The following is a 23076-nucleotide window of genomic DNA, read 5'->3' on the forward strand; positions in this document are numbered from 1 at the left end:
TCTACGAGAGCTTGCTGCCAAGTATGTATTCACCGGCATCTCTTCCACTGGCACATGCTCTCGTGGCATCCTCCTCCTCGTCCAGGATAAATCCAAGTGATCTGGAAGGCTCTTTACTCCAATTGGTCCAAGAGCACCACCACGCCTCCGTCACAATCCACAAACTCACTGGTTAGTCCCCCCAACATTTGATCTTGGGTTTTTTTCTTTATGTTGCAAAAGTTCTTAACTTTTGTAATGAATTAGTTACTAACTAATTAATTAACAGTAATGTAAGTGATTGTGGCAGAGAAGGCACAGAATGAAGCCACTAAAAGGCAGTGTGTGTGGCAGAGCTTCTGGTGGAAGCAGTGAACGGTGGGGTGAAAGAGTTGTTTATAAACGAGAAACGAATTGAGCTTGAAATACGGGCATTGACTGCCACCATTTCCTCCTTCATCAAACAGACTGATTGGTGGCTCTCACTCACTCGTTCTATTAACACTGCCATTAAGGTTTGTTTAACTTTAAAAAATTTTAAAAATAATAATTAGCTTTTGAGAAATGTGGACTAGAGTCCCAGCTTGTGCATAACTTTCCAAAATGTCCACATGTAATTTTCATGCATAGCATGTGTTGTTTTGATTTTCTTTTTCTCTTTTTAGCCAATAGCTGTGCCAAAATTTCTTGTCACGGCTGAGTCCAACTAATCCTTTGTCATGCTTTTTGGTCTTTTTTCTTTTTTTTTTCTTTTTTTTTTCTTTTTTCTGTGATGTTTACAAGAGTGGGATGTGCTTATAGTTTGACTCTTTTGTGGGTTTGTTTGTGTAGTAGGAAATCGGGGACTTTGAGAACTGGATGAAGATAATGGAATTTGATTCTAAAAGCATCAATGCAGCTATCCACAATATTCACCAAGCATAATCGCACAGGTCACAGCAAGTTGTTTCAACCGTCACCGTTCTATTTTTGTTTCTCAGTGAAGTACCTTAATCATGGAGTAACTTAGTACTGCACTACATAGGCTTTCTTCTCCCCCGCCCCTATTAATGTCCAAATTTGTTTTACGGGCACTGTGCACTTTGCCTTCACCAAGAGCTCTACAACAAGGGAAAAGGAAAGGAGGGTTTAGTAATGGGGAGGCACTACTTGCATTCGAAGTTTTATCACTGTGCACTTTTCCTCTTAACTTACTAATTTGTTGGACGTTGTCTTGTGGAGTCGCCACTTGTTTACCAATTGTTTTGAGTGAGTTTCCCTACAAACATGAGAAGGATTTTTTGCCATGTATTTTTAACTGCTTTATCTCATTAACAAGTTACTTGGAATACCATATAAAAAAATCAACTAGGAATTCGATGTAGTTTGATCTTGTAAAAAATTATTGTCTCTGCGTTGAATTGTAGTGCATATAATCCCCAAAAAGAGAAAGAAAGAAAATTGATCAAAGCATATCATTAAACTTGACAGACTCTGGCGTCCACAGTCTAGGCTTGCGAGTTGCGACTTCTCTTCTCCTCGATACCTGACTGAGAAAATCTACGTCGAAGAATGTCTAGAACCTCTTCCATTTTCACATCTTTAAGGGCCAGCAGAACCATGGCATGATAAAGCACATCTGCCATCTCTGAGGCAGCTCGTGGCTTATCTTCATTGTCCTCTAGTGTTCGGCATAGCTCATCTGCCTCTTCCCTGGAGCAACAAAGAAAACCATGAACAAAGGTTAACCATGAACAAAGGTTTACTGGTGAAAATTAGGATAGTTCATTTACTAACATGGTTCTCTGGTAAGGATAAAATGCATATGAGTTCTCTAGTTCCTTTTGGTACCTTTGATTTCTTGAGAAGTTATCATACAAGGTTAAGAGAAACTTATATCATTACAACTCAAATCTGACACAATTTGACAATTTGAACATCATACCTTATTTTTGAACACAACAACTTCTCATCAAGTAGTAGTCGTCGAGTCCACGAGGGCTTTCCACTCTGTGGGACTTCTAATTCTCCTTTTCGCTGGGCAATTGTAGACTCCAATGAGTACAAAGTGGTCAATGCTAATTTATCTTCTTTGTCCTGCCACAAATTATCTGAATCACTTACAAAACACTGTAATTCGACTCATGAATGAATGATAAAAATATGTAAGCTCTTTTAATTCATTAAATGCTGAAAACCTGTTGATTTTCTAACAAATCAAACACTGGGATGTAATAGCAAGTCTCTGATCCTGTGTGGCAAGTAGGTCCATCAGGCTTCCCGAGGTAAATTATCTGAGAAATAAGTCTGAGTTAAAGTAATTAAATCAAGCACATAAACATAGATTAAAATATATATCCAGTTAAACTAGCCAGCAACATACAGAGTCTCGATCACAATCAAGGAAGATGTCATGGACATTAATGAAATTATTGGAGGTCTCTCCCTTTGTCCACAACATTGAACGTGACCGACTGTAGAATGTTGCTTTCCGTGAGGAAACTGTTGTAGCCACTGCTTCCCTGTTCGCAAAGCCTTGCATCAAGATGGCTCCTGTGTCAACATTTTGAGCTATGGCAACCGCCAAACCTCTGTCATCCCATTTTACACTATCTAACACTGTTTCAACCTGAAATAATACTAACAGATATTACAGTCTCATCCATTTGCATATCCAAAATTCTATCTTGATAATGGAGAAGGGGAAAAACATGATGTACAGAATAAATTAAGACAAAACCTATAATATCTGTCACCAATATGAGATATGGCACTATAATATCTGTCACCATGCGCATAACTAATTTTACATGGAGCAGTTATGGCTGATAGTCAGAAGACAAAACCTACGGGTTTGACAGAACTAAACAGCTGAATCAAACAAAGGTGGCAAGATAAAGAATATGTTAATGTGGAAAAGATAAACCATACAAGTCTTACTGAAAGGATCATTCAAGAGAAAGAATACAAAATACAATACAAGTGAAATTTAAAAACTTGGCATCTGTGGCAAATCACATAGAAGTGGCATCTGGTTTTCGTCTAGTTGTTACACCTGTGTTTTGGCTTTCTTTTGTGGTCATTTTGACCACTGCTGTATTTTCTTGTTATATGCAATAAAATTTGTTTCTTTAAAAAAAAAGTTCTTGGAAAATGATAAATTAAAAAAAAAATTAAACAGTAGCCAGATGAACATGATGAAGTTCTTAAAAAGACAAGTATAAAAAATCAAGGATTACAAAGTTGAGACTGTTTGATTATCAGATAATCAATATGAAGAGAGAAAATAAATCCTTTTGGAATTATGGATAACACCACTGGAATGATGAACACCGGTAAGACAAAAAACATTTGAGCAGTAGGAACACCGTTCTCAAGTTTTGTCCTATCTTTTGCCAATAGGTTTTATGGTTCCTCCTATGTCCTATTCAATATATGGTAGACACTTACCAGTGCTCTCCTAAGAATGCTTCGAAAATGTATGGAAATTTGAGTATTTTTGAATGCACACTCAGAGAAAGAAGTTAGTAAAAGTAAGTTTTGATTTCTGACAATTGGCTGTTACCTACACACATATGTGACAATATCCAGCCGAAGAAAAGGAAATTTGAGTCTTTTTGAATGCACACTCAGAGAAAGAAGTTTGTAAAAGTAAGTTCTGATTTCTGACAATTGGCTGTTACCTACACACATATGTGACAATATCTGGCTGAAGAAAAGGAAATTACAAGTATTTGTCAATAATATGAACAATTAAGAAAGGGGGTGATGCAGGACGCATATGACCTAAATTTATTAGTTTCCTAATGTATTTGTTAGTTTCCTAGATTCTCTAGTTTTCCCAATTCTAGTAGGATTTCTACTTTTCCAGATTTCCAGATTTCTAGTTTTAAGTTTCCTATTTTATTTGGGTTAGGATTTCTGTTTAAGCAAGAGATTTTTATCCTATTATGTCTAGGTTTTAGTTTGCTATAAATACCCCCCATGTAGTTCTTTAAAATTCAGATTTGGATATTGAGTAAACCTTCTCTTAAACTATGTGATTTCTGTTCTTCCTTCTCGGTTCTCTGATTTCGGTCCTTTCTTTCGTCCCTTCGATCTATATTTTCGTCTCCTCGATCTTTTAGATTCTTCTATGTTCTATTGTTTGAGTGCTTAATCTAATACCTACGGTCTGTATTACATCAATTGGTAATCAGAGCCTTCCCTCCCTTTTGCTTGCATTTGCTCTCTGCCATGGCACCCCAAACCGTGGCCAACCTTGCAGAACAATGTCATGCGTTCCAAGACAAGGTTTCTGACGACATCGCTGGCATAAAAACCCAGCTCTCCAAGTTCAGCACTGACCTCAAAGAACATAGTGCGACGACGGACCTCACCATCGCCAAACTCCAAGACTCCGTTCAGATGCTTCTCAATCACTTTCGGCTTGGAATGACTGAGCCTTCTTCTACCTCAGCTGTGCTCTCAAGTTCGTTTACGCCGCTGCCAAACGGTGGCCTTCTTCCCAATCCACCGCTGGATCAAAAACTCAAGGCCAAGCCACAAGGTATTCCGAATCAATCAACGGGATTATCGATTGGCATGCCCAAGGCTCAATTGGAGCCCATATTTTCTTTTGGTTCTAGGCTGCAGCCTAACCATACCCAACATACGATGGGTTCTCCTCTGGTTGACGACAACATTCATGTCCCTACTCCGCCACCCCGACCACACAACAAGAACTTCATGCACCGACCCTTGGATTTTGAGATAACCCGACATGCCAAGCTAGGTGTTTTTCTTGAACCAAGGCACTCTAGCGACGACTTACGAACACAATGGATTGAGGGTCTATCACACCCACACACGCGCTTGCATTCGTTGGCCGATGACGTTCGTCATGGGTCTAGGCAGAGCTCTCTATTTGCCATTCTTACAAGGACTAATGTTCCATGCTTGCGGAACGGCTGGTTTCAAGGTGGCAAATATGATGCTGATCTTGAAGACCTAAAAAACGCAACTTGCCTCTTCACACTTCCTTGGGATTTTGATTTTGTCGCTGTTTACTCGTCGGAGTCGAGTTCTTTTCGGCGGAAGAGAATGATGCAGGACGCATATGACCTAAATTTATTAGTTTCCTAATGTATTTGTTAGTTTCCTAGATTCTCTAGTTTTCCCAATTCTAGTAGGATTTCTACTTTTCCAGATTTCCAGATTTCTAGTTTTAAGTTTCCTATTTTATTTGGGTTAGGATTTCTGTTTAAGCAAGAGATTTTTATCCTATTATGTCTAGGTTTTAGTTTGCTATAAATACCCCCCATGTAGTTCTTTAAAATTCAGATTTGGATATTGAGTAAACCTTCTCTTAAACTATGTGATTTCTGTTCTTCCTTCTCGGTTCTCTGATTTTGGTCCTTTCTTTCGTCCCTTCGATCTATATTTTCGTCTCCTCGATCTTTTAGATTCTTCTATGTTCTATTGTTTGAGTGCTTAATCTAATACCTACGGTCTGTACTACATCAGGGGGTCAGTATGTAGAGTTCACATGTGGCCAAATATAGCTACACTTATACGTAAACTATTGGGGAACATTGGGTACTTTTCTAGAAGATGAATCATGCTAAAGAACAGGTATTGAAATGAACCAGTGTAACAAATTTTTATTTTATTTGAGAAACAGCTAAAGAACGGGCATTAGATGTAGTCAGTGTTGATTCTATAAATGCTAATGGGTTTATCAAGATAAGATAAAAACAATGAAGAATCCTTCTGTATCACTTATTAGAAATATTTCTATGTAATACTTTTTCTTTGGAAGTGAGGAGCGTACAGTCCAGATGGTATCGAACAACAATGGACAGCTTCAAGATATGCTAATGAGAAAAAACCATCCAGCAATATCATTCTCTATTTTCTCTGTTTAAGACATGTAAGTCCGTACCACAACACAACAGTCCAGGTATGATCTGACTGCATAAATAGGTACCTTTGATTGAAGATGAAGGTCCCTGTTTAAGTTGTTGGTGGAGGCATAAACAAGGGAACTGCCCTTTCTCGTGAAATTGTCTCTACCATAATAATAATTGTTAGAATCGGAAGGACGGCCGGGGAAAGCAACTCTCACAGATTGCAGACAGTGTAAATGTGAAATCGCCATTCATGTCAAGCTTCCTGTGACATATACAAGATGAAGCCATTTCTCACCAAAAAGGAACTAAAAAGCGAAAGAAAAAAAAACAACGCATTCATGAAAAATGTCCACAATGATATACCTAGGAATCAAAGAAATATGTGTGAGGCACTCAAGATTAAAATCTTCAGAGGAAATGAGACAAATGAAATGATACCTGCAGTAATCAGATAGATAAATCATGAGAGTAATGACAGTACTATGGGCGTCTCTGTGTTCTGTGTGTGTGTGTGTGTGTGTGTGTGTGTGTGTGTGTGAGAGAGAGAGAGAGAGAGAGAGAGAGTACCATAGCAGAGAAATTCTTCCACCAGCCGCCACCCTTTTTCTGATTCTTATGATGTCCTGAATAAAGAGAAAGGTTTATGATAATGCTCTGTAGATAAAAAAAGCAGGTTCACCCAATGACCAGACTTGAAAAAGTAGTCCCACCCAAAAAAAGAAAAAGAAAAAAGACTTGCAAAGGTAAGAACTAATAAAACAGATAATCACATATTGGCCTAACCTAGCATTGGATATCTCCTCACAGAACTAACATATGAAGTGAATATAATTCTAAAACAGATTCATGCTGATGAGGCAAAGATAGAACATCATAACTTCTCTAGAAAACTTTTTTTTTTTAAATTTTGCAGTGATTTCGTATTGTAATCACCCACTGGATAAAAAACCTATAATCACCCAATAAAGATTCTAAAGAAGAGTTCATTTTTGTTGCATGACCAAGGTCAGCAAAACAAATTGGCAACGGATGTCACCGTAATCTGGTTCAAGTCACCTCCTTTGAAGATGGCTTGATTAAACCAGTTCAATCCGGTCTGAAATTCGAACTTGCATTAGCAATGACCCCAGCAGCAACATTAGGGGAAAGACCAACTTTATCAAACACAATCACAAACTCTTCCTAAGCTATTGCTATAACCACATAACTGTCACCACATTCATGCAGTTCAACTAATCAAGGACTACATGGGCGTTTTGTTGTGAAAACTACGCTGCTGTAATGTGAATGATTGCTGCAAAACTAGAACTTGAAAGTGTCCAACAAGTTTGGAATCACACTAAACACATTTTGAATATGCCCTCCTACTTTCTTTCTTTTTGAATACTGCTTAAATTAATAAAACAGAGAAGACCACTGCACAACAACAAAGGCCTAAACAAAGCCGTAAAGAGTAAAGACAAGACCAGGCCATACAAGGCAAGCAAAATGATCAAACAAGATACTTAAATATACATAACAGTATTTCAAATTCAGAAAGATCACAAGGCTACACACCGAATTTCTTTTAGGCTCAACAAATATGTTTTCTTTACAACACCAGCATAAAAGTTCTAATTCTGTTAAATTCCTCGGCTCATATTCAAGGAAAGGAAAACAGAATTTGAATTCTTCCTGTGTCATCAAATCATAAGTTGCAAATAGGTAACTTTAGTTTCATAAAATCAAAATTCAGTACAATAAATACAAGTTCACTTAAGTTGATCTGCATATGATAGCAGAAGAAAAATAACAAAAGAAAAGTATATGTGAATCCAACTCTACAGATACAACCAAATGTCAGCATAGTGCTTAAACAGGAACCTTGAATTCAACTAGACTAGAAATAAACCCAATAAGCAACCACATAATATCAATGTCATCCATTTCACATCGTTATCACCATTGAGAATTTTCAAATTCTAAAGGAATCCCAATTGGGTTTCATTACTGTGTAACCAATCAATTATCCTTTTCACATTACAAAGCCAATCCAGTTCAAATAGTAGATAAAAAAAATGGGGGGGAAAAAAAACCGAAACTGAAAGGGAAAAAGCAGAGCAGAATGCTAAGGCATTGACAAAATCAACTCAGATCTGAACATGCTTTTACAATCAGCTCAATTCATAAGTAAGTAAAACTAACCAATCCTAAAAATGCAAACAGCTCAATTCAAGAATCATAACATGCTTGAATTTCCATTGAAATTTTTACGTCTTATGCCATGTGTTGAAATAAAAATACAAAGAGTCAAATTAATTAACACCACCAAAGGCAGAGCTAAAAAACCCAACTGCAAACGACTCTAAATCCGAAAAATCAACAGATCTCCCCCACCCCCTTCTCTCTCTAAAAGCTTCAGCAAATTCTTAGAGAAGCCATTGAAATTCATATCCAACCCACCAACTTAATCAAATTCTTAGAGCATATAAATGCCAAGTTTTCACCATCAAAACCCACATCAGTGCATTCCAGTATCACATGATTCAAATGTGAACAAGAGATGTGGGTGCGTTTGTGTGCTGACATACCAACTCACCTTCGGACTTAGAGAAAGAGAGGCGTAATGCTGCTGATGTTGCTGTTGCTGCTGCTTCTACTGCTCTGTGCTGCCGATAAAACAAACGTATGTCTATATCAAATGTAAGCACGTGTGCGTGCTCTATTTTATTATGGGCTTCACGGTAATTCCAAACCCAACCCAAATTTTGGCCCAACCCAAGCACGTTTTGTATTGGTATATACAGAAATTGATCTACACACCCAATTTTAATGCCAAATCTACCGTTATGAAAAAATGACACCTTATAAAAGCACATTTTATTGCCACGACTACACATTGAAACCAAACTCCCTTCAAATTTTTTCACCAAAATGACGATTTCACCCTTTACTTAAAAAAAATTTAAGTAAATGACCATTTAGTGTAGTGATTTTGAGCAATTGGTCCCCCGTGAAAGGTCCTGTGTTCGAGTCCTAGCATTTATGTAATGTGCGTGAGTTCGCCCATCTCCATAAGATAGGTTCCAAAAAAAAAAAAAAAAAACTAAAATTTAAATGAAAAAAAACATTACTGGGCCTTGAAACTGGTGTGTTGTGTCCCCTTGGATTGAAGCACCGGTGCACCCTTTAAGATGAGGTGCTACTTTCCCTATGTGATGGCCTAAAACAAAGCCTGTAATTGTTAACTTTTTTGTTATTTATAATCTTTTTTATTTTAAGGAACTGATAGTTAATTTTAAGTGTCCTTTTAGAATATGTTGAGTGTGTTGCAAGTAAAGGCATAATTTTTTGAAGTGCGGGCCTATGTGTGGAGAGCAATGGCGGACCTACAAAGGCGCAAGGAGGTGCAGTTACACCTCCCCTCGTCGGAAAAAGTCATGGATGTGCTGGATTTGCCCCTTTGCTCTCTAGCATTTTAAAAGGTATTATCAAGGCGCACCTCATGGAGTGCAACGATCTGAGGCCTCCTGAAATCGCATCACGGCACCATTCGTATGGCAAGTTACACGATTGAGGCACGCGCTGTGTTGCAGAGGAGTTGCAGAGGTGTGTCGCTGATGGAGGCTCTGGTTCACGAATGAAGAAGACAACCCTATTTTTATTTGTCACAAACGGCATCATCCTTCATTTACGTTTAAAGAAATGCGTGTTTCAATGAAGTGTTTTTAAAAAAATCAAACTCTTCGGTTTTGGTGCAACCGTTTCAAGATTCATTATTTTGCTTCAATTCCTTGGTTGTTATAATAAATATTTCATTATAATAATGTAATACCCAAAGGCTTACCCTCAATGCTCCCAATTTGAAGAAGCCCATCTATCCAAAAAAAAAAAATCCAAAAAAAAAAAAACAACAACAACGAAGAAGAGTCCTTGCACAATGCTCTCAAATCACAATTTGATATTAGAGTTTTTGTTTAATTAGGACTTGATTGATACTACTTGTTTGTTTGTTGATCTAATCTTTTTGCTGTGATAATATGTTTTTATTATTAATTTTGTATTTATTTTATCGTCCTAATCAATCTTAAAATGAACTAAGGGTCTGGTTTTCATAATATGTTTTTTATTCAGTCCTTGGGCAGTACCAAAATCATTATTGCCCCTCTCCTGAAAAATTCCTGGATCTGCCACTGGTGGAGAGCAACCAAAAGCTTGAAGATGAAGATCAACTTTTTGAGTGTGAAGAGTCAGACAATCATCTTATTTAAAATTTAGATGTGATCACAAGTTATAGTTTTATGATTTACACAAGTAAATTAGTTGTATATCTTTGTAGCTTTGTTTCGAGTTATTTGGAAATGATTTGATGGGGTTAAGTGGCGGGTGTATGTTTCCTTCTCGATAAATTAGCTTGTGGCCTAGTATTTTATTTTTCAGTTTTTTATTATTAGGTTTCGCAATTGAAAAAATCAAACTATAAAAATCTTCTATTGAGATTTCACCATGATACCACGAAGGAAATTAAGATTTCATCACAAAACCACTTTTCAATGTGACAAACACTCTCACCATAAAATTTGAAAATTGAATGGCTATTAAATATTTTATTTAACAATTCCCCAGCAGTATTCTCTTCTTCACGATCTTCTTCACCCTAACAATTAAAAAGCAAAAAGAATTAAATAAATAAATAAAGAAAATTAAATGAAAGGATAGGATGGTCATTCACCGGAAAAAGAATATGCTTGTGCAAAAGTGGCGACACCATGTCTAAGGATTAGGGCATCAAGCAGCGCCGCAGTGGCAAGTGAGCATTACAACCGTTAGATCAAATCCACCAAGATCCAACGGCGCAGAAAGAAACCCTAACCAAACAGCTGTAGCAATTGCTCCTCTTTAAATCCCCAGGCCTCTCATTCTCCTCACCCTCTCCTCCATCTCACTCTTCAGACTCAAGTCTGCGGCGAGAGAGATCCCCCCATATATTCTTCTTGAGTTTCTTGAGGTTCGTATCTCTATCCTCCTGTTATTGCTTTAAGCCATTGTACCCGTTTGAATGTTTGTGGCTTTAAAGTTTGGTTTTGTTATTTGTTTGTGTTAATTGATGAACTGGGTTTTGTTCAAAGATGGGTTTTAGATCTGGTTTTCTTGTAGAAATGGCATGTGGGTTCTTTTGATGAGTATTATTGTTTGCTGGTCGAATACAATCTTGTATCTGCTACTGTAAGATCTGATCTCATTGGTGTTTCTTGACATTTGTTTATGGTGTTTCTTTCCAAATGTTGTGTTATATATTATTAGGCTTCATTATCTGGTTTGTGGATTTTATCAGTTCCATGTGACTCGTTCCCTTGAAGCAAAATTAATAGGTGTTGCTTTCCATAAATTTTTACCTCAAAATTTACGTCTTGTTTCTTTGGGAAACAGTGGAGCAACTAAATTTTCCAATGGTGTAAATTTTGTTCTTTGTTTTTATTTTGTAAATTTTCCAATGGTATAAATTTATTTGCAACTGTGATGAACCTTCAGACCTGTAATGATATGCGGATATGAGCGCAGATCTAAGAACATCTAAGGGACTGAGTTTAATTTTTTTTCTCTTGTTAATTGGCGAAAACTTTTTTCATTACGCATGCTTTGATATTACAATTTACAATGAAGATTTTTTTTTTGTTACAATTATTTTATGGTGATATACAGTTTGTAGTATTTATTTACTAGCAACGGTGATGATCCTACAGACCTGTAATGATTTGCGGGTATGATCGCAAATCTTTAAGAACATCTAAGGGACTGAGTTCTGCAGTAGTAGCACATACCTAATTTTTTTTGGGAAAATATTTTACCATCAATTCTTTGTATTTGAATTCTTAGTTGTTGCTTTTGTTCAGTCTGTTTATTTGTTTGGTGTAAAATATATGTTACTATGATCTTGTATTCTATTCAGGCTAATTGCCTGTTGAGTTTTGACATTTTTTTTCTTTCAATTTCAGATATCTTGCTGAAATTCCATCATGGGTAAAGAGAAGTTTCACATAAACATTGTGGTCATTGGCCATGTCGACTCAGGGAAATCAACCACCACCGGTCACTTGATATACAAGCTTGGTGGTATTGACAAGCGTGTTATTGAGAGGTTTGAGAAGGAGGCTGCTGAGATGAACAAGAGGTCATTCAAGTATGCCTGGGTGTTGGACAAGCTCAAGGCTGAGCGGGAACGTGGTATTACTATTGATATTGCCTTGTGGAAGTTTGAGACCACCAAGTACTACTGCACAGTTATTGATGCTCCTGGACATCGTGACTTTATCAAGAACATGATTACTGGAACCTCCCAGGCTGATTGTGCTGTCCTCATTATTGATTCCACCACTGGTGGTTTTGAAGCTGGTATTTCCAAGGATGGTCAGACCCGTGAGCATGCTTTGCTTGCTTTTACTCTTGGTGTCAAGCAGATGATTTGCTGCTGTAACAAGGTAAAGCTTATATTTTATATGTCAATGTTATTGGATGTCAGACATTATGGTTTTTGTTATTTATTAGCAGCGCTAACACAGGACTCATTATTTATACTGATATGTACAGATGGATGCCACCACTCCCAAGTACTCAAAGGCAAGGTACGATGAAATTGTGAAGGAAGTCTCATCCTATCTTAAGAAGGTTGGGTACAACCCAGATAAAATTGCCTTTGTCCCCATATCTGGATTCGAGGGTGATAACATGATTGAGAGGTCCACCAACCTTGACTGGTACAAGGGTCCCACCCTTCTTGAGGCCCTTGACTTGATCAATGAGCCCAAGAGGCCCTCAGACAAGCCCCTCCGACTCCCACTTCAGGATGTGTACAAGATTGGTGGCATTGGTACCGTGCCTGTTGGACGTGTTGAGACTGGTGTTGTGAAGCCTGGTATGGTTGTTACTTTTGGTCCCACTGGACTGACAACTGAAGTTAAGTCTGTTGAGATGCACCATGAAGCTCTCCAGGAGGCTCTTCCAGGTGACAATGTCGGATTCAACGTCAAGAATGTTGCTGTCAAGGATCTCAAGCGTGGTTTTGTTGCTTCCAACTCCAAGGATGATCCTGCAAAGGAGGCTGCCAACTTTACCTCTCAGGTCATCATCATGAACCACCCTGGCCAGATTGGAAATGGATATGCTCCAGTTCTTGACTGCCACACCTCCCACATTGCTGTCAAGTTTTCTGAGATCTTGACAAAGATTGATAGGCGATCTGGTAAGGAGATTGAGAAGGAGCCCAAATTCTTGAAGAATGGAGATGCTGGTATGGTGAAGATGATTCCAACCAAGCCCATGGTTGTTGAGACTTTCTCCGAGTACCCACCACTTGGTCGTTTTGCTGTGAGGGACATGCGACAGACAGTTGCTGTTGGTGTCATCAAGAATGTTGAGAAGAAGGATCCAACCGGCGCCAAGGTCACCAAGGCTGCTGCCAAGAAGAAGTGAGATGTTTGTTTGACCGTGCCCCTGAGCTAGGCTAGTTTTGTCCAATGCTGTTTCTTTTCAATTTGTTTGGTGTTATTATGGAAGTTTTGTGGACAGTTTTGAATGTTTACATCGTAGTTCTCTACCAACCCCTTGTAAGGGTTGTGGAGGAGCTGTGCAGTTGGATCACCCTCCGGTTGCTCTGCTAGCTGTGTTGTAGGCTCGTCGTGTTTTCGTTTTATACATTGATGAGTTGTGTAGTTGAACAACTTCGTATTAATGTTTGCAATTTCTGTTTTTGTGTTTTAACTTCGATTTTTCTCCAAATTTTTGATCTTATGAGATTTGTTGTGCTCAATTGTTTACTATTCTAAACATTGAGTATTCTATTGCTTAGCAGGTTTCTTTGTTTGAAGTAACAGAGTCGCCTTTGCTAGCCTCTGATCAAACTTATGTGACCAAAAAGGATTTTAAAATTTTTAGCATTCTCCAAATACACTGCTTACAACATAGGGAATCTAAAATGCACGTTCTTGCGATCTCAAAATGTATGAAATTGTGTTGGATTAATATTAATTTAGTTGGAAGTAAATTCTGTCATCACCAAATAATTGTTTTGAGCAACATTTACACAGGATGCCGTCTTCGCACACTAAGTTGGATGAAACCTAACATGCTTTTCCTGTCTCATAGTCTCATAATGACAACTAAACGAGTTTTATAGATACCAATGAAAATAAACCTTCAATATAAATATGTTTGGCATATTTAAACATCTTGTAAATCCAAACATAGATTAATTGTGATAACCTTAATTCCACAATAACATAAATCTGCTCAATACTTTGGATTAACCTAATGAACATCCAACGAAAATCTCCTGTGAAAATGACTTGAGTATTTAAATTTGTTTACGAATACAAGCTGCTATTGCCCATATATCAGTTGTAGTTAGTATTCGCCTCACTGGAGTAGTCATCCCAAGTACAAAATTGTAATGCCGGAACCCAACTACTGAAGATTCGCAGCTGTCCATAAAAGCATATACCGGCAGTCCGTCACAATGTGCACTAGTGCTGGTTCAACACGCAAGTCACATCTGCAGAGGTAACGACATCCAATTGTTACATACAAATTGATCCCAAGGATCCCCAGATCCACATTCTCCAAGTCATTCTTTAAACAAAGGAGATACATCCATTCTTTTTCTTTAATAAGTAAATAAAGGAAATTTCTCAAGATTTCATAATCAACCTTCAGAACCTCTTATGGGGTACAATGAAAAAAAAGCTCTACAAAGAGATGTTTAGTTTCTACCTGACAGTAAATCACAATTCTTTATCACTGTCAAGCTGTGACTTTGTAGCTGCCTTTTCAGCTTCTTCTACGACAAAAGTCTTAAGTGATTCAACATCCCTCGGCCCTGACCATTTGCACAAGAAACAATAACTAAGTCAGATACTACACCAGAGAAAGTCTAATAAGTGTTTGAAACAATTAGCCTTGAGTGCCTGCAGGCTGCACTTGACTCAAGTCTACAAATAATGCACAAGGCAGATGAAACAGTTATTTGGATTGGTAACAGAACAAACCCACTTCAAATCTTAAGGGATGGCTTGAATGGCCAAGCCAAATACACCCATGTACACAGCCACAGACACATGCAATAGTGGCCCGAAAGATCAATTTTAAAAAGACCTAAAAAATCATTTCCCTCATCCACAGATTTTTCAATTACCTATATTTGATTGTGGGACCTTAGTAGTTGACTGTAACCTGAGGTATCAACACTGATTGTAACAGACAACTACGAAAATAATTTCCCTCGTCAAAGATTTTGCCATTACATATATTTCTTATGGAACCCAAGTAATTGGCTATAATCTGGGGTATCATACATCACACAGAAATTATAGTCATTGTGTTTTTTAACCATAGCTACCAATCTAACAGTTAACAGAACTGATCTCACCGTAAACATACTAAATAAGGCGGCCATTATTACACATGTACACATACTAACTAAGCCAAGGTTCTTCACCACAACAAATATCATCATTATCACTGCCATAAAAAGGCAGCCAATCTTTCACAGGTACACACTAAACACAGCACCCCTTAAACATTCTAGAAATTTCCATCTCACATTCCCTCCTCCACCCAAAAAAAAAGGAAAAAATAAAACATAGAACCATGCACACATCTCTTTCATCATTGCGGCACACAAAGGTAAATTAATTGCAATAAAGATTACTTTTCCAAGATGATACTGTATTGCCTCTTTCAATATCTGACGCTACCAAATGTTAGGTCTTCTTATTTGTGTTGTGATGAATTTTCAATGTTGTTTATTAAACTTAGGACACTTCAACTGTCCAGACTCTAATAATATAAGTTGCCAAGTTGCTGAAAATGGCTTGAAACTACAGAATAGCTGATCTGGTGGTCAACTAAGATGCCCAAAATAAATTACTTTCCCAAATGAATCTGTATCAAAATAAAATGATTGAAATCTATTTACTATTTGGCAAAGCCCTCTTCAACAGGAATTTCATAGAAATTTAAAAGGCACATTTGATCAAATTATAAAGTGATAGTATAACAATAAGGCTAAGTTTTGAGATTCAGATCAAATATAAGGCATTATGGTGGGACATAGATGACAATGGATGAAAACACAACTGATCTATCAGAAATGAAATTTGAATCCTACCCTGATATTTTGCAACTTCTTCTCCATCATAGAATAGCTTAAACGTAGGATATGAATGAATGTCAACTTTTGAACATACTGGTTTACTTGTGCTGCAATCAACTTCCCCAATCTCTATTTCATCTTCGCCTTCAATTACCTTCCCAAGGTCCTCCCACAATGACCCTAATTTCTTACTGAAAACAAATGTTGTTATTACTAGTAAGAATATCAATCTTAAAAATCTCATAATCATAGACTTAGCACAGCTGGGAAAACTTACCAATGTTTACACCATGGTACACAAAATTTCACAAACCATGCAGTATCTTTCTCCTTCACCTAAGAAAACACATATGGACATAAACAATCAGCAAGGCCACAAATCATAATTAGCTAGCTTGAGATATCTTTCCAAATTACTTCCTACTAACTCAACCTTTTGTCCCCCCCTGGAATCCTACATTTCTTATAAAACCCAACTCATAACATTTTTCATTACCAGTTTGATTTCGGTGTATAAAATCATCATTCATGCAGCATCCATACTAAAATTAAAACAAAATTCACTCAAAGAGCAAAACTAATGTAGGCATTAGGATTATAAGACCACCAGGGATTGGTGAGTTGGATTAGGGGTAGGAACCCCAGCTATATGTGTTTGTGTGTAGGAAATGAAAAATATGATCTGCATCAAGTCCTACCCAATCTGCCAGAAATTGGGCACAGAACTGAAACACATCTGGAGCAATAAAAGCACAGCAATAACTCATAAGCTTATTTCATATATTGGATCTGGGATTTTGAATGTAAAAAAATGAAGAATTTGAAAAGGGTTTTAGAGTTGTTACCTTGTCGGAGAAGGTGTCAGCGGTTAGGGTTATAACCTCGGCTCGGGTATGAATTGTTATACTTAGAAGAAGAAAGAGAAGAGCTGACATGAAAATTAGAGAAGCAGAGTGGGTTTTCATCGCTGCTGCGAAGATTACAAATTTCCGGGAAATTAGATTGAAGGGTAAGAACGAAGCCACTCAAATACCTAGAGACGGTTGCTAGTTCACAAAGCGAGAAAAGACAAGGCAAAAAGGCCACCAAAAATAAAAACAAGCACACCACATTGACAATAACGATAAGGGAGGTGATGATAAAAAATTATGTGATTACCATATTAACCTTAATTTTTTTATAAATATAATATATAGTCTAAATTAGACTAAATTAATCTAATTTAGAGGAGGGAGATTTGAATTTGGGAGTAAAGGAACGAACTCATTGACTGGCCAACTAACATAACCTATATGTGCACTGGGCAGTCGATTCTCGATGTGAGGCCGATTCATGTGACCGATACTTGCATTTTTTCCTTTGTCGTGTACACACCAACTTTAGAGTTGTTCATTTAGGGGTGGGCATAAAAACCGAACCGAGTCGAACCAAACTGAAAAAGGAGGAATTTTGACCAAAGAAAGGGTCAACGAGTCGTGGGTGCGGAGGCATGATTAATCTAAATATGTCGACTTATCTAATATTTTTTGAGAAAAGGTAGTAAGATCAATTTAAGAAAATAATAATAATAATAATAAAAAAGCATACTTACCAACGTCCTTTAAGCTGAATTTGCTTCCGTTCCTTTTGAACATCTCATTCAAGTCTCTTTGTTAAGGCCTTCTCTACATTTGAGAAAGTAACGCACCATTGAAATTGCAAATACTAGACGCAGCAGAAGCCTAATTTTTGCCCTTTTAACAAAGCCATCAGTTAAACCATCAAAGTGCCTCAACTCTGGCATTTTCCTGTTCTAAACAGATTCTATCCAAGAAACCAAATTTAATGGAGTATGTAAAGAGGAAAAGTTATTATGTGGGATAGGCTTCAGATGTCTGCACCAATGGTTTGAAAGGTTCATATATCATTGCTTTTGATGTTAGTTTTTGTTAGATTGAAAGTGTTTTGCTTACTTCTTGTTGGACTTCATCCTTGGTTAGGGGTTCAAAACACTGCCATGGCTAAATATGTATGTCAATAGAATTGGAAATTCATAGATTCATCACAAAGCACCAAGTAGAAACATAAGCAGTAGATTTCTTATTCACAAGCAACTCATTCACAAACCCATGAACAGATACAGAACCAGAAATTCAACTACCCAAAAAAAAAACAAACAAACAAAAAAACCTACACACATAAACAAAAGCTCCTAAAATAGCTCTGAAAAAAAAAAAACCCAACACCACCAAACTCTTGTTCACCTCCACCAAGACCCTTAATCAAAACCCATAACCATGTCAGTTCCAAAACTCTTGATCACTTCTGGCACCCTCTCAGATGTCCCCCTGTCATCCCCCTTTGGTTGCTTCCTCTCATCTCCCTCCCTTGGCTGCTGCTTCTCATCTCCTTCCCTTGGCTGCTGCTTCTCATCTCCCTCCCTTGGTTGCTGCCTGTCCTCCTTGTATGGAGGTGCTGCTTGTGCCGAAGGCAAGATCACCGCCTCGCGCTGAGCATCGATAAACTTTCTCAACCGATCCTTACTCACACCGAAAGCAGCTGCAAGCTCAGGTCCTCTGAGTGTCTGAAGAACAGAGCTAGCACCAGCCAAAAACTGAGGCCTGTTCTTCCTTGCCGAGGTTGTGAATCCAAAGAACTCAAGCGGCCCGGTTCTTGATGCAATTTGACAGAATGGGAAGTACCTCGGCACCCAAAACACATCACCGTCTTGTATATTGGTGTTCATTGCCGATGTCCCATTTGGGAACACAATCTGTATTGTCCCAGAGCCTCTCAACACAATGCCGTACTCTGTTGCTGTCGGGTTCACATGCGGCGCCATCATAGCCCCTGCGGTGAGGTTGACAAGGTAGAGACCTACGCCGGAGTCTTTCAATGGCGCATAATCCGATTCGTCAAGCTCCATGCTCCATCCGTAGTTGTTTCGGAAGTCGGGTTTTCGATTATAGAGGTTGTAAGGCTCTGGTGATTTTCCTTTTCCCTTGTCATAGTCCTCTGCCCTCTTCTTGTTGTCATCTGAACCGGCTCCAAACACCGAGTTCAAGAGCTTCCTCCATGACCATGTTTGTGTTTGGTCTTGATGATGATCAGGTTCTTGTTGGAAGTCAACCATTTTCTTCATTTCTTGGAGCCTGTCTTGTTCTTTCAGCTGGAGGAATTTTGCCCAGAGGTTTGGTGAATGAGAATCACTCAAATACACAATTGGACCCTTTTGCTGACTTGTTAACACCTCTGTTAGTTCTGATGATGAGACCTGCAAATATTGTGTCATTAATTTTTGTAGGGATTCTGATTCTAAGGGGGCCACATTTCTGATCATATTTAAACCACATAATGATGTTTAATCATAAATCACTTAATTAACACTTAATTAAGTACAATTAAGTTTGGATGCTTACATTGAAGGCATTTGTGAGTATGTCATGGTCAAACCCAGCAAGTACAGATTGTGGGTTGATTCCTCCACCAATGAAGAAAGACTGCATTATTTACCCCCCCCAAAAAAAAAAAATCAAAATAGGGTTATAGAGATTGAGAATTTTAAGTGCTATAAACCTTATTAATTCAGAAAATTTTATGATGATTAAGAAATGAAATTTATTTTGCCTGCACAGAACCAAGCCCCAAGCTCTCAGATGTGTCCAGGCTGCAGATGATATGAAGCCTCTGTCCTTCCCCTGTATTCACCAAGTAAAATGGAGAACCAGCTGGAATTCTATAAACATCCCCAGCCTTCAATCTCCTCTCCCCCAGTTCATTTCTGTAAATCAAACCCACCTTTGCTTCCCCTGCAACAAATTATAATTATTCCGCTCATAATCTCATGCAGAATCTGCCACTTTGCATACTTGCATGCATTGAATTCAATTCAATTTTAATCCAAGAAGTAAAACCAAATTAAGAAGAAACCAACAGAGGAACGCAAAATTAAGCAAATAAAATATTACCTCTGCGGACAAAGAGGACGAGGTTTGAGTCAAGATACTGAGGGATGAAGAGGGACTTGGGCTCCATTGTAATAAACCCAATATGCATTGGCTTATCAACAACTCTCCCTCCCACCCTCATCACAACACTCATCTCCCCTGCTTCAGTTTTCACCACTTGCCTTGAGTGTGGCAGCAAATACCAATCTTCTTTTTCTGATTCTGGTTTCTCATACTCTGGCCTCCTCATGTCACCACTTCCCGGCATCCCTTCTTTCCCCTCCTTCTCTTTCCTCAAATCTTCATCTGGGTCACCAGTGTACCCCACAGCCACTGAAACTCCATACCACATAACAAGCAGAAGAACCCCAAAGCCCAGAACTCTGTTTCCCATTTTTTCTTTTTCTTTGCTTTTGCTCTCTGATGATCTGATCAGTTGTTTTTGCTAGCTAGTTTCCACTGCATGAAGCTTCTGGGTGAAGTGGTGGGGGAGTTTATGAAGAGGAGAGGGAGAGAGTTGAGGGGGACACGTGTCCTCCATGCAGAGTTTGGGGGGTTTGCTGGCGGGTTTTGGTTTAGACACAGTTGGGATTTGAAGAGAAATATTCGAACACTTTGTAAGACAGGAGTCATCGGCATGAATATCTCAAACCAAACCAAACCTAACCTTCTACCCGTTCTCTTCAGAAATAATCAGATTTTGTTTTGTTTGTTTTCATTCTAGTTTTAAACTCGCAGTAATTTTCTGGTGTTTACTATGTCTAAAGACCACATGTCTGAACAGAGCTCTTTCCATTAGCCTTTGTTTTTTTTATGTCACAAGCTGTTACATGAACAAGATTCTTTAACTTTGTAGGAGAAATGTATATCATCAACAGATCATGCAGCCTTGAGCCTTATGTTATGTTATTGATCCATGTAATAAATGCTGAAGAGACTTCAAACACTTGTATTCTGATTTGTTGCTAGAAGCTAAATGATGATTTTTTAGGCATTAATGGTAAGGAACAAAGTTTCGTGAGTCGGGGTCAGTGGGATTAGTCGAGGTGCGCGAAAGGCTGTCTGAACATCTCATAGTATTTACCCAAAAAAAAAAAAGTTTCGTGAGCCTAGCATATCATTATTTTTACTTCAATTTTACAGTTTTGGAGGAATGACCACCACTTTGTTTTCTTCTATTATTTTTTATTCTTTTAAAGAAGTAAGCTTATCGAAATGAAAATGCCATACATGTAAACGGGTTATACTAACTAGTTATCTCTTTTTTCAATGAAATAGAGGTATCAACCCATAAAAAAAACTAAACAATAAAAATAGTACAAGTTCTATGAACTCTTAAAATATCACCAGTCGAAGTAGCCCCTACCCAACCGGAGATATCATCAAATAAAGACAAATGCCCCAAGCTTCAACACAAAAATACAGTCCCCATACTTCAGCTTTTAGGATTTGACATTTTCCAAGATTAGCCACAAAACCACTAGTCCAATCCGGTATGTCATCACGAATTACTCCTCTAGCTCCAATGGTATCAGAATCACGCTTACATGAATACATTGAGCTTGTAATAGCCCAAGGGGGGAGGCTCCCAATCAAGAAGGATTTGACTAAGTAGTCATATTTGAGTACTATACATTTATTAAAGATTGTATTAGAGCCTCTCCAAGGGAAGAGGTAAAAGAAGAAGAGGATAAGGGTTTGAAGAAGGCACTGATCTTTGATTGCATTTCATGAATGCATGGAATTTGATATGGGGTTCGATATATGATTGCATTACGCCTCAATCATCATTTACTTTGATTTCGGGGATGTGGGTGGCGGCTGGGGGCTGTGTGGGTAGGGTTGATACGTGAGGGGAGGGGAGAATTTGCTAAGTAGGTTTTTTTGTTTGTTTGTTTTTTTTTATAAACAAAAAAACAATAATTGAAGAATTGTTTATTATTTATTTTGCCAACATGGAGTCCATGTCATTAAAAAACTGGGCCCATATATTAAATTACCAAAATATCCTAGTTAAGGGGGGAAAGTGGTTCATTTTAAGTTTGAGGACGCAAAGTGAAATTTGACCGTAGTTTCAGGAGACATTGGTGTAATTAAGCTTTTAAATTTTTTTTATTTTTTATATTGACGATTTGGGCAAAATTGGTGAGAGAATGGCTGCAAATAGGCTTCTAAGTGGTGGGATATATGAAAAAGAGGGAGATTGAGGTTCTGCATATGTTGATATTAAATGGGGGTTTGTAGGAGAATGTGTGGTATAATTAGGTTAACTTCCTTTTTTATATTTAAAATTCTTTTTAGTTATAGGGAATTGATGGAAATACCCTTAAATTTAAGGGAAAATTTAATGAAGTTAGACATAGGTGGTGTATTGCAACAGTTTACAAAGTTCATCAGGTGGTTAAAACAAAAATTAAAATTTTAGGTGGTAATAGCGCACATGCCTAAAAGTTAAAGTGATATTTATGAAAATTTCCCTTTACTCTATCTTTCCTTGCTTTTGGGAAAATTCAAACTTAGATAAAAGTTAGGCAATCAAGCCCGCTAGTTAGGGTTGCGAATATTGCTAGTGAAAAAGTAAGGAAATTTAATTAATTAGGTTTATGTCCATTTTAATCAAAATTAGGTTTATGTCCATTTTAATCAGAGAATTCAGCATCAAACTTGTCCACTTGGGGCTTTGCTGCAAGCCTATAAATTGGTCATCAATCTTGCAAGTCATAAAGTAGTAATATTAATCTATAGCTAACAAGAAAAGTAACTCCAATGGCTCCCTTTAAAACAATTCTCTTTGTGTGCGTCTTGATTGCTGCAGTGTCATCAGTTTCGAAAGCTCAAGATCTCGGCCTTGGTGGTGTGATCAGCATACAAGGGACTGTGTATTGCACTGTCAATGGCACTGTGGGTGCTGCGGGTCCCCTTCTCACCCCAAAATTCCCAAGTAAGTTAACTAATTACTTATCTTACGTTAATTGTATGGTTTTAATTAATTAATTAAAAATCGTTGTGTTTTCTTGTACGTATCTACACAGATGCTACTGTGGTGCTCAAGTGTGGAGCTACAAATACGACGATTGCTTCCGTGACAACCACCACAGCCGGAGTGTTCTCGATCTTGTTGAATCTTTTGAACTTTAATGTCTCTTCCATATTGTCTAATTGCAACGTAGTGGTT

General features: G+C 37.8%; 4 protein-coding genes, 2 non-coding genes and 1 pseudogene across 9 annotated transcripts; 4 read left to right on the forward strand and 3 right to left on the reverse strand.

Moving 5' to 3' along the window:
- Positions 1-23: 23 nt before the first annotated feature.
- Positions 24-1145, forward strand: LOC110771325 (biogenesis of lysosome-related organelles complex 1 subunit 1-like; annotated as a pseudogene). Its single transcript, XR_002528878.2, has 3 exons — positions 24-171; positions 290-494; positions 814-1145. The product of XR_002528878.2 is annotated as a biogenesis of lysosome-related organelles complex 1 subunit 1-like (transcript).
- A 169-nt stretch (positions 1146-1314) lies between these two features.
- On the reverse strand, positions 1315-8514 carry AT-IE (histidine biosynthesis bifunctional protein (HISIE)). 3 transcript variants are annotated; one of them, XM_021975593.2, is made up of 8 exons: positions 8428-8514; positions 6417-6472; positions 6213-6287; positions 5927-6111; positions 2342-2587; positions 2157-2252; positions 1904-2055; positions 1315-1671 (listed from the first exon to the last, which is right to left on the reverse strand). In XM_021975593.2, the coding sequence occupies exons 4-8, from the start codon at positions 6095-6097 to the stop codon at positions 1467-1469; spliced, it is 870 nt and encodes a 289-aa protein (XP_021831285.1). In that variant the 5' UTR covers positions 6098-6111; positions 6213-6287; positions 6417-6472; positions 8428-8514; the 3' UTR covers positions 1315-1466. The 3 variants fall into 3 exon arrangements, with proteins under 3 accessions (XP_021831285.1, XP_021831291.1, XP_088110876.1); XM_021975599.2 differs by having other exon boundaries at positions 8420-8483; XM_088254750.1 differs by lacking the exon at positions 6213-6287.
- A 2161-nt stretch (positions 8515-10675) lies between these two features.
- LOC110771294 (elongation factor 1-alpha) lies at positions 10676-13586 on the forward strand. The gene is made up of 3 exons (XM_021975576.2): positions 10676-10836; positions 11825-12307; positions 12417-13586. Exons 2-3 carry the CDS (start codon positions 11846-11848, stop codon positions 13296-13298), a joined length of 1344 nt encoding a protein of 447 aa, XP_021831268.1. The 5' UTR covers positions 10676-10836; positions 11825-11845; the 3' UTR covers positions 13299-13586.
- LOC148294051 (small nucleolar RNA SNORD25) lies at positions 11339-11420 on the forward strand. Its single transcript, XR_015836953.1, has one exon. It is a non-coding gene; the product is annotated as a small nucleolar RNA SNORD25 (small nucleolar RNA).
- On the forward strand, positions 11551-11634 carry LOC148294052 (small nucleolar RNA SNORD25). The gene has a single exon (XR_015836952.1). It is a non-coding gene; the product is annotated as a small nucleolar RNA SNORD25 (small nucleolar RNA).
- Positions 13587-14002: 416 nt separating the features above from the next.
- Positions 14003-17077, reverse strand: PDIL5-1 (PDI-like 5-1). The gene is made up of 5 exons (XM_021975695.2): positions 16821-17077; positions 16253-16311; positions 15991-16166; positions 14595-14700; positions 14003-14376 (listed from the first exon to the last, which is right to left on the reverse strand). The coding sequence occupies exons 1-4, from the start codon at positions 16938-16940 to the stop codon at positions 14606-14608; spliced, it is 450 nt and encodes a 149-aa protein (XP_021831387.1). The 5' UTR covers positions 16941-17077; the 3' UTR covers positions 14003-14376; positions 14595-14605.
- A 954-nt stretch (positions 17078-18031) lies between these two features.
- Positions 18032-20381, reverse strand: LOC110770858 (RmlC-like cupins superfamily protein). Its single transcript, XM_088254002.1, has 4 exons — positions 19923-20381; positions 19582-19763; positions 19374-19454; positions 18032-19228 (listed from the first exon to the last, which is right to left on the reverse strand). The coding sequence occupies exons 1-4, from the start codon at positions 20293-20295 to the stop codon at positions 18233-18235; spliced, it is 1632 nt and encodes a 543-aa protein (XP_088110128.1). The 5' UTR covers positions 20296-20381; the 3' UTR covers positions 18032-18232.
- Positions 20382-23076: the final 2695 nt, after the last annotated feature.

The sequence above is a fragment of the Prunus avium genome, chromosome 6 (assembly GCF_965620075.1).
Source record: "Prunus avium chromosome 6, drPruAviu1.hap1.1, whole genome shotgun sequence".
Classification (NCBI taxonomy): Eukaryota; Viridiplantae; Streptophyta; class Magnoliopsida; order Rosales; family Rosaceae; genus Prunus; species Prunus avium.

Bases quoted from the DNA above. Each gene is read 5' to 3' on its own strand.
- AT-IE (XM_088254750.1), bottom strand. From the start codon at position 6,097: ATGGCGATTTCACATTTACACTGTCTGCAATCTGTGAGAGTTGCTTTC. The intron at 2,253-2,341 runs GTATGTTGCTGG...CTTATTTCTCAG, and splicing joins TTGATTGTGATCGAGACTCT to ATAATTTACCTCGGGAAGCC. The intron at 1,672-1,903 runs GTATGATGTTCA...TTGTTGCTCCAG, and splicing joins TTGTTGTGTTCAAAAATAAG to GGAAGAGGCAGATGAGCTAT.
- LOC110771294 (XM_021975576.2), top strand. From the start codon at position 11,846: ATGGGTAAAGAGAAGTTTCACATAAACATTGTGGTCATTGGCCATGTC. The intron at 12,308-12,416 runs GTAAAGCTTATA...TGATATGTACAG, and splicing joins TGATTTGCTGCTGTAACAAG to ATGGATGCCACCACTCCCAA.
- PDIL5-1 (XM_021975695.2), bottom strand. From the start codon at position 16,940: ATGAAAACCCACTCTGCTTCTCTAATTTTCATGTCAGCTCTTCTCTTT. The intron at 16,312-16,820 runs GTAACAACTCTA...GTGTTTTCTTAG, and splicing joins CTGACACCTTCTCCGACAAG to GTGAAGGAGAAAGATACTGC. The intron at 14,701-15,990 runs GTAGGATTCAAA...GCAAATGGTCAG, and splicing joins AGAAGTTGCAAAATATCAGG to GGCCGAGGGATGTTGAATCA.
- LOC110770858 (XM_088254002.1), bottom strand. From the start codon at position 20,295: ATGGGAAACAGAGTTCTGGGCTTTGGGGTTCTTCTGCTTGTTATGTGG. The intron at 19,764-19,922 runs GTAATATTTTAT...AATTTGTTGCAG, and splicing joins CGTCCTCTTTGTCCGCAGAG to GGGAAGCAAAGGTGGGTTTG. The intron at 19,455-19,581 runs GCAAAATAAATT...TAAATAATGCAG, and splicing joins TGGGGCTTGGTTCTGTGCAG to TCTTTCTTCATTGGTGGAGG.